This window comes from Temnothorax nylanderi, unplaced genomic scaffold (genome assembly GCF_030848795.1).
Source record: "Temnothorax nylanderi isolate EJ_2023f unplaced genomic scaffold, tnyl_v1.0 TNYL_tig0462_pilon, whole genome shotgun sequence".
Lineage (NCBI taxonomy): Eukaryota > Metazoa > Arthropoda > Insecta > Hymenoptera > Formicidae > Temnothorax > Temnothorax nylanderi.
In genome coordinates this window covers 25,277-35,000 of record NW_027249524.1, presented here as the reverse complement: position 1 = coordinate 35,000, position 9,724 = coordinate 25,277, and the positions used below count along the sequence as shown (strand labels likewise).

The 9,724-nt window shown below is 49.6% G+C and overlaps 2 protein-coding genes across 2 annotated transcripts; both read right to left on the bottom strand.

Moving 5' to 3' along the window:
• Positions 1 to 3,987: 3,987 nt before the first annotated feature.
• Positions 3,988 to 6,795, bottom strand: LOC139783019 (uncharacterized). Its single transcript, XM_071722143.1, has one exon. It carries the CDS (start codon positions 6,793 to 6,795, stop codon positions 3,988 to 3,990), a length of 2,808 nt encoding a protein of 935 aa, XP_071578244.1.
• Positions 6,796 to 6,862: 67 nt separating this feature from the next.
• LOC139783018 (uncharacterized) lies at positions 6,863 to 9,229 on the bottom strand. Its single transcript, XM_071722142.1, has 2 exons — positions 7,246 to 9,229; positions 6,863 to 7,140 (listed from the first exon to the last, which is right to left on the bottom strand). Exons 1-2 carry the CDS (start codon positions 9,227 to 9,229, stop codon positions 6,863 to 6,865), a joined length of 2,262 nt encoding a protein of 753 aa, XP_071578243.1.
• Positions 9,230 to 9,724: the final 495 nt, after the last annotated feature.

The following is a 9,724-nucleotide window of genomic DNA, read 5'->3' as shown; positions in this document are numbered from 1 at the left end:
ATATATATTAAATGTATTAAATATGCGTTGTATATATTCATATATATATTCCATATTAATTATTTGCTTACTGCACTAAATACAAATATTACGTAAAATTATACATGACATTATCCATTAACAAATCCTTTTCTAGTTTTAAGAACTATATATAGAAAAAGATAAAAAGTATATCAAACCGAGATTAAAGTTCGAGATAAAATCCGCATTGGTAGAAATAGACATTATAGATTATTGTTACATCTAAACGTATTTTATTTTTGGTATCCATCACAATAAATATTTTTAATTAACAAAAACAAAATTAACATCTAGTAATTATTACGTGTATTTCACATAATTTTATTTTACAGCTGATCCACTGGTAGGTAGTATAGCCACGCAATACCTACAAAATAGAGAAGAACACGATATCGCATAGTGCAGCTTTGAATCAAACGCCATGCTACATGAGCACATTTACAGTTCGAAGACCAAGAGGCAGAGCCGCGGGGATACGACGACAAGAAGAAAGATGTCGTCAGCTAACTACCATTGGGGTAGATGAGGCAGAAGATATTTTTAAACAGTAATAACCCGTCAGTATTATACATTCGTACCTCTGACCATACACATATGAACACACACATACAATGTAAATATGCTACGTTTCTTATACATATTGTTATTTACTTCATACTTACCAAATCCAAGTTTTATTTAATATGTATAATCTATTGTAACTGTAAATAAATATTATTTACTGTATAATTGAATGCTGGTACATTTAAGAAATTTATAATTCTGACTTGGATTTATATTTTGTCTAAACTACACATGTATGTTTAAATTGATGTTTTACCTAGTTATTGCACCAATAATGTTTAAATAAATCGTAGCTTTAGTTTTTAACGCAGGAAAAGAAAATTTAACGATACTCGAAATCTAAAATCCGAGCATGCTGGAAGCACTTTCATTATCTTCAATGTGTCAGGTATTAAAAGAACATTAAATTTATCTTTAAAAATAGGCAAAATTCAAGCAGCTGTAACTTTGTTAAAAATGAACAAAATTTAAATTTAAAAAAAAGTGTAACGATGCACCCCCAAATATGCATCGTTCCGGCATAACATCCCGCCGAGACCGCCCGGCCGACCACCCGCAGGGCGAAGACAGGGCACGTTATGCCCACACTCTTTTAAACGCTAGCATGTAACGTTAGGAAGCCCGCGAACGGACTTGCCGCGGCAACCGCCTCGACGCGCCGAGCGATGCCGACCGCGACCGAAGACCGCCGAACGCAATCGCGGCGTCGGGACGCCGTATTTCCCGACCGTTCCGCCGCACCATCCCGGCGCTCGCGATCGCCGTCGCTACCCCCGCCACTGCGTAACACCACCGCGCCGGGTATAAAAGACGAGCGTTTTTAACGCTAAATGCGATTTCCTGATCAACGTTTCGACCGACCGCACTGATCCTGAATTCCCGCATCTCTCTAGCAAGTCAAAACGAGGGTAGAGCGCCTCCGGCATTCTCTGTCTTCGCCGAGTGATTCTCGATAGGCGACCAGCTTTCTTCCACCGCGCACCCGCTAGTCAAAACGAAGGTAGAGCGCCTCCGGCACTCTCTGTCTTCGCCGAGCGATTCTCGTTAGACGACCAGCTTCCCTACACCACGCACCCGCTAGTCAGAACGAAGGTAGAGAGCCTCTGGCGTACTCTATCTTCACCGAGCGCTTCTCGGTACACGACCGGCTTTCCTGCACACGGAGTTATCCGAACGGGGGCAGAGCGCTTCTCTGCCTCCACCGAGCGCTTCTCACCGGATACTCCTGCCGCCTAACGCGCCGAATTGCAGCAATCTCGTCGCCGTATCCGTGCCCGTGCGCACCGCGCTTTACCTCGCGCCACCCGCCACAAGCCGATCGCCCGTCACGATCGCAACACACGTGCATTCCCGCGCACACCGCGTGCGCCCTGACTCTGGGTCCTGCGCTCACCGCACCATTGTACATACCGCGACCGTTCCACTGTGTTCTCAACCCGTTGTAAATACCGCGACCGTTCATTGTAGAATAAATTCTGTTACGTATTGCTAGCCACGATACACTTCATTTTGCCAAACCTCACCGCGCGTCCGTTCCTCCGCACCTCCTTCGAACCCAGCCCAGCCGCGAGCTAGATCCGCGCTTCGAAGCAAGGTTGTTTTAAAAGCTTGAAATCTCTACTTTTGAAAGATTACTATTATTTTTTATTTTTTAGTATTTTTATCGTGGTTGCTCATAACTCTCTTAAAAATCATCGTATTGCAATTCAAAAAACAGATTCTTAAAGCTAAAACTTTGCTTTATTGAACGGTATAATTGCCAAATTTTTTTAAATCCTAACGTAGACATTAAAGTTTTCATAGCTATTAAAGATACAAAAAATATCTCAGATCAAATATATTCTGTTTCGATATGTTTATACATGATATACATGACATTGACAGCGGCAATAACTTATTGGTATTAAATAATCGTCAATAAATAGCAGGGCAAATAGGATTTTATAATTAAATAATCGTCAATAAATAGCAGGGCAAATAGGATTTTATAACAGCAGAAACCTGACAAATACAATACCGCTTTATTTTGAAAATATTGATATATGTCATATAGATATAAAATAAAATCTTATTATTTTATACACGCAATATAGTTACGGAGTACCGTTCACATTTATCGTACATATGGACAATATTAACCTGGATGTATTTCAAATTGCATACTCTGCAAAACAATTCCTATATTTATCCTAACAGCTAGAAGGTTAACTAAAAATCTTAATTGTAATTCTGTACTTCTTACCGTCTCATCTTACTTTGCTCGCTAACTTACTTATATACTTAAAAAGTACTTCAAATTAATTTCTTGCAGGCGTAGATATGTATGCATTAAACTCTTAAACACATGTTCGCTTTCGTATACCAATCAACGTCATCGTAGAAAAAAAGTTGTATAGTATTAATAATAGTAATAGTAGTGTTTCGGGTTCGGCCGAGGAAGCCTCGGGACACGAAGGTTTGCCGGAGTTCGCCCTGACAAGGGCGCGAAGCGTGCTTCACAGATCGGCGAGGAGTGTTGGCGAATTTATTGCAGTCGTTTCGTTGTTGGTATAATATTTAATTACAGCAGAGATACAGATAGACACTGTGAGAGGCGTGATCTCACTGCGCGGAAGGCTGAGAGAGTCCCGTGCACGAACTCGCGGCGTCTCGCGGCGCGTGGCCCCGTTCGGAGACGAGCGCTTGATTCGACAGGTCGGTGAGGAGAATCACGTTCTCGCTCACTGAGGTCGTCCACTTCCCCGTTGAAGACGGCTGGTGGAGCGTATGACCTCCGTTTCGCGCGGCGATCGATCGAGGATGCTGGTCGCGGCGAACGGTTTGTCGACCTTTCGGCTCGAGTTCTGTGACAATTCTGTCTTTTCGCGGAGACAATCATTGTCAGTACAGGATTGCTTGGCGGGGACGCCGTGTGCGTTACAGAGGGGGACGAATCGTATCGATCCGTGATCGAACCGCGTTGCGGATTACATGAACGCGTGCGCATGACTCGCATGAGTTCGCATAAATTGAACGGGAGCGAAGAGTTATTGGGCGACGCTTCGTGGCAGGGCCGTTGTCTCAGATCGAGAGCTCAGCCTCTGCGATCAGGGCCGTTGAGAGAGATACGGCACCCAACAATTCCTCTCTCGCGAACGGAATTTCGATGTCTATCCTCAACATACCGCCCGCCTCGAAATAAATTTCGAAATATCCACGGTGTGCCCGAGGAGGGCGGTAGGTCGATACGGAAAGATATAAAATGTCTTATAACTAGTTGAGCGTGGTACGGCGTCACACAAATTTTATGAAAGTAATACAACGCTATTTACATGAGTTTTTTTTTTTTTTTTTTGAGACGCGGAGAGATAGATCGTGCCGCCCGCCGTGGAATATTTACTGACGACACTTCTGCCGAAGAGGTCAATCCGCGCGCGCTTCACAGTCGATCGGGAGCAGGCATAATTTTACAATCGGACGTTTATATTCGGACGTCGGTGTTCTCACGGTCACCACACGAATTAGTCCGTCTGCGCCAGCGTGGCAATGGGTTACGCGACCGAGCTCCCACTTACAGGGGGGCAACGTAGCATTGCGTAACAATACGAGTTGCCCGACCTTTACCGGTGCTTTCAATCTTCGCCATTTGACGCGTTGCTGCAAGGTGCTAACATATTCCGTCTGCCACAGCCGCCAAAAACGTTCGGTTATGTGGCGAACGCTTTGCCAGCGGGATAATCGGTTCTCGTTTACGTTTAATAAAGAGGGTTCCGGATTGACTGTGAGCGCGGACCCGATTAGGAAATGACCGGGGGTGAGTACTTCGTAATCGTCCAACGTATCACTTAACGGGGCGAGGGGGCGTGAGTTTAAGCACGCTTCTATTCGGCAGAGTAGAGTCGTGAGCTCTTCGAACGTTAACGTGTGGTTCTTCAGAACTCGGCGCAGATGATATTTTACGCTGCGTACGCCCGCTTCCCACAGGCCGCCGAAATGCGGCGCGGACGGGGGAAGGAAATGCCATTGCACGTTATCAGAAGCGGTGGCGTTTAAGAAATTGGGATCGTTCACTGCCGCTCGGTACGCCTGGGCTAATTCCTTGTCGGCTCCGACAAAGGTAGTTCCGTTATCGGAATGCATTGACTCCGGCAATCCTCGACGCGAGCAAAAGCGAGAGTAGGCGTCCAAAAATGCGGGTGTGGAATAATTTCCAACTAATTCCAGGTGTACCGCGCGCGTCGCGAGGCAGACGAAGAGCGCGATATATGCTTTTCGTGAGACAATGCCGCGCCCCCCGGAGGCTCGAACCTGCACCGGCCCTGCGTAATCGACCCCGCAGTGGAGAAAACTGCGGGAGGGCGGTGACACGCGCAAGGACGGGAGATCTCCCATGAGCTGCTGCGGGACGACCGCTCTTTCGCGCGTACAATTCACGCAGTTATGGATAACAGATCTAACTGAACTGCGAGCATTTAAAATCCAAAAGTCACGGCGCAACGTTGCGAGAGTTAATTGCGGGCCTGCGTGAAGGGCGCGCAGATGAGCCTGCCGAATTATTAACGTGACTAACGGGTGGGAAGCGAGCACGATCGGATGCTTCGCGTGATACGAGAGTGGAGCGTTTCTCAGGCGGCCTCCGACTCTTATCAGTCCTTCGCTATCTACAAAGGGATTGAGAGCTAGAATATGACTTCTTGAATTGACGGGTTGGTGTTGAGTGAGCTCGTGCAGTTCGCGAGGAAATAATTCGGCTTGGATAATTCCGAGCCAGAATGTACGAGCGCGTTGGCATTCGGAGGCTGACAAGGCGCGTCCGTGACAATCAAGAGCGGGGAATTTTTTCGAGTGCCCGCGACAGGAGACGAATCGAATGAGATACGCGGTAACACGAATTAATTTGGCCCAATCTGAAAATTTTGAGGCTAGATCCCACGGCGTGGGGAACCTCGCCGCATGCGTGGTGACAACCTTTTCTTCGATCAACGTTTCCGTTAGAGGCGAGGGAAGACCCTCGGGCCATCGCGTCGCGGGGAACTTCAACCATGGCGGTCCCTGCCACCATAGTGGGTGAGTCGCGAGCTCGTGTCCTAATAGTCCGCGCGAGGCGCAATCTGCTGGGTTTTCCGCGGTCGACACGTGACGCCAGGTCACATCCGGGAGACGGGACTGAATCTCCGCGACGCGGTTCGCGACGAAAGTCTTCCATCTCGAAGGGTGTTGACTTAACCACGCGAGCACGATTTTTGCGTCGATCCAGCAATGACACGCGGAGGAATCGACCGTGATCGATTCTCGTACAAAGGTCATTAAGCGCGCAAGTAGCAACGCGGCGCATAGCTCCAGCCGGGGAACACTTACCGTTTTCACCGGAGCGACTTTCGACTTTCCCATAAGCAAGGAAATAGTTATACGGCCAGATTTGGAGAGTACGCGCAGGTAGACCGAGGCGGCGTACGCGACGTTAGACGCATCGGCGAAGCCGTGCAGTTCGCAACGATCAGAGTCCGACTCTTGACCGGTCCAACGGGGCAGGTGAAGCTCGTTGAGCGCGGACAATTGACTATAGATCGGTTGCCACTCGCGCAATACGTCATGAGGGAGCGGTTCGTCCCACTCGAGCTTGAGACGCCACAATCGTTGCATCAAAATTTTCGCGGTAATCGTGACGGGAGTCACCCAGCCGAGAGGGTCAAACAGTTTCGCGATCGCGGAGAGAATCGATCTCTTTGTTTGCGGAACAAGGGCGTCGATAGCTGCTTGAAATTGAAAGATATCTAGCGCAGGGTTCCAACTAATACCGAGGACTTTCAAACTCTCATCCGTCTTCAAAATTTTGTTACACGCGAGTCCGTGATTCGCGGGATCGATGTCCGACAAAAGCTCCGAACGATTGCTGGCCCACTTCCTTAACTCAAAGCCACCTTTCCGTAGGAGGGCGATGAGTTGATCGCGGGAGATACGGAGGTCGTCGAGGCGATGCGCGCCGAAGAGAGTTTCATCGATGTATTTTCCCTTCTCGAGGATGAAAACGGCTGAGGGAAATGCCTGTCCTTCGTCGAGCACTAACTGATCGAGCACGCGAAGCGCTAAGTACGGAGCGGCCGCGGTACCATAGGTTACCGTGAGAAGGATGTATTCGCGAAGCGGGTCAGTGGGACTTTCTTGCCAAAGGATGCGTTGATACGTTACATCTCGCGGGTCGACGCGAATTTGCCTATACATTTTAGTCATGTTTGCCGTGTACACGTACTTGAATATTCGCCATCGCAATATTATAGCGGGTAGGTCAGGTTGAAGTTTAGGTCCGACCAGGAGGTGGTCGTTCAACGAGGAACCCGTTTGACGTGGCGCAGGACGCGTTGAAGACGACGCGCAGATGACTCGTGGCGCTACTTTCTCGCATGACCGCGTGATGCGGGATGAAGACGCGTTGCTCGTCCGCTTCATTTGAAACGGGCACCTCGATCATATGCCCGAGGGTTTCGTAGTCGCGTAAGAATTCGACGTATTCCCGTTGTTGCTCCGGATGAGCAGCTAATCTCCGAACTAAACCTTTGAGATGGTGCTCGGCGATACCTCAAGAATGACCTATATCGATAGGAGGGTCGCTCCTAAACGGGAGGCGGACCATGTATCTGCCGTCGGAACAACGTGAGTGGGTGCGGCGAAAATGCTCCTCACATTTCTCGTCTTCCGGTTTAAGATGCACTTTATGCGGAATCTCCTCGACCTCCCAGAATTTTCTAAGTTCCTGATCGAGGGACAGAGAAAGGCAGTGGTGTGCGTTCACCCTGACAGGCGGTTGATCGGGCGGTGCTGCGACCGAAGTAGTATGCGACTCCACCTTTGACGGGGGGATGGGCCCCGAGATCACCCATCCTAGGACCGAATTTTGCGCGATCGGTTGTCCGACCGCCCCCTTTCGAAGCCCGTCGACTATAAGGACGCTGTAGAGATCGGCGCCGACTATAATACTGATGGGATCGGCGCTCATAGGGTCGGGATCAGCCCATGGGAGATCTTCTAGGTGAGCTAAAGTATGCTCCTGCGACATACGCTTCGGCGCGTATGCCGTTAACGAGTTCAGAATTAACGCGTGCGTCGAGAAGGCCGGAGTCTGCTTGTTTCTTGGCGAAATGTTTACTTGAGCCGCGTGCTGGTATGTTCCGGCGTGTACACAGCCAACAGCCGAAACCGAGGTCGGCATTCGAACGCGTTTCAGTCGTAGACACTGCGCTAGTTTTTCTGTTATGAAGCTCATCTCGGAACCTTGATCGAGTAGAGCGCGAACAATAACAGACCTACCGAGCGGCGAGCTTACGGTGATCCACGCCGTTGCGAGCAAAGCATACGAACGCGTGGTCTTTGAAGACGCGAACAGTGAGTTTACTTCGCTAGTTTTTGCGTCGACGGCCTTCGGCATCTCGGTCGCCGGGGTTACTTCCTCGGTTTTCGGGGAAAAGTCGGAGTCAACATGAAGCAACGTATGATGCGGTTTCTGACAAAGACGGCAGAGAAATTTGCTCGAGCATGCCTTGGCGGCATGATGTGGGCTCAGGCAATTAAAGCAACGTCGTTCCCGTTGCACGATGTCACGTCGTTGACTCGGACTTTTCCCCGTGAATTGCGGACAGACGCTAAACGAGTGCTTAGACTTGCATAGCGAACACTGCGGTACGGCTTTCGCGCATACGTTTGTGCTACTGATTTTATGCGGAGCTCCGGATTTCGCTTTATCGGATGGTGAGGGGGAGAGTTTCCATTCCTCCAAAGCGCGAACTCGATTTTCCAAAAATTTCTTAAAAACTTCGTAAGAGGGAGGATTCCGGTCCTCGCTGTACTTCAGATTCCATGCCTTTTTTGTGACCGCGTCGAGCTTCTGCGTCCCGAGACTCACTAACATGTCGCTCCAGAGCTCGTCCGGAGTACGATTCAATTTATCGAGAGCTGCGACAGCGGTGTGAATGCGGTCAGATAGGGACTGTAACTCGATCGCGGATTCTTTTGTGACTGCGGGCAAGGTCAGCAACGCGATCATATGCACGTTAATTAAGCGGCGTTTGTTCTCGAAACGCGCGTTTAGAGTATTCCACGCGATGTCGAAGTTATCGGCTGTGACTCTTATGTCTTTTACGCAGTCAAGAGCGCGGTCTTTGAGGCACGAAATTAAATAATGCATTCGCGTAAAATTTGATAAGTCCCTATTATTGATAATGAGGGATGTGAACCTGTCGCGGAAACTCTCCCAGTCCTCATACTTGCCGTCGAACGGAGGCAGTTGCATCGGCGGTAGATGGGAAAGCGAAAAGGCGGACGAAAAGCCCGGGGACTGCTGTCCGAAACTGAACGATTGATTCGGGGGTACGTACGGCTCCAGCTCCTCAAGGCACTCGGCCATGTAATCGGATGCGGTTTGGTACGTCTCCTGCGTGGCCTCGAATCTCAGATTCTGGAAGTAGTCGTGACCAGAGCGTTCGGCGACGGGGACGGCGGCCAGGAGAGCACGATGTCCACCCTTAGCCTCTTCCCAGTCCTCCTTCAATGCCTGGAGTCGATTGCGGATTTTCGCCGCGTTCAGATTCTTCTTTCCCAGCTTTTTGAAGTTCTCTAAGGCGCGTTCGATGGCTCGCAGCCGCAGAGACTGGCTTTCCAGCAGCGTTTCCATGATTCAGGAATGACTCCTCGTGTTCGAAAGAAGGGCTCCGAATCCGGCTCGAAGGACCAGAATTGTTTTGGGTTCGGCCGAGGAAGCCTCGGGACACGAAGGTTTGCCGGAGTTCGCCCTGACAAGGGCGCGAAGCGTGCTTCACAGATCGGCGAGGAGTGTTGGCGAATTTATTGCAGTCGTTTCGTTGTTGGTATAATATTTAATTACAGCAGAGATACAGATAGACACTGTGAGAGGCGTGATCTCACTGCGCGGAAGGCTGAGAGAGTCCCGTGCACGAACTCGCGGCGTCTCGCGGCGCGTGGCCCCGTTCGGAGACGAGCGCTTGATTCGACAGGTCGGTGAGGAGAATCACGTTCTCGCTCACTGAGGTCGTCCACTTCCCCGTTGAAGACGGCTGGTGGAGCGTATGACCTCCGTTTCGCGCGGCGATCGATCGAGGATGCTGGTCGCGGCGAACGGTTTGTCGACCTTTCGGCTCGAGTTCTGTGA

Coding starts and splice junctions, on each gene's coding strand:
- LOC139783018 (XM_071722142.1), bottom strand. CDS start 9,229: ATGGAAACGCTGCTGGAAAGCCAGTCTCTGCGGCTGCGAGCCATCGAA. Junction 7,141..7,245: donor TAAACCGGAAGACGAGAAAT/GTGAGGAGCATT, acceptor GTCATTCTTGAG/GTATCGCCGAGCACCATCTC.
- LOC139783019 (XM_071722143.1), bottom strand. CDS start 6,795: ATGACTAAAATGTATAGGCAAATTCGCGTCGACCCGCGAGATGTAACG.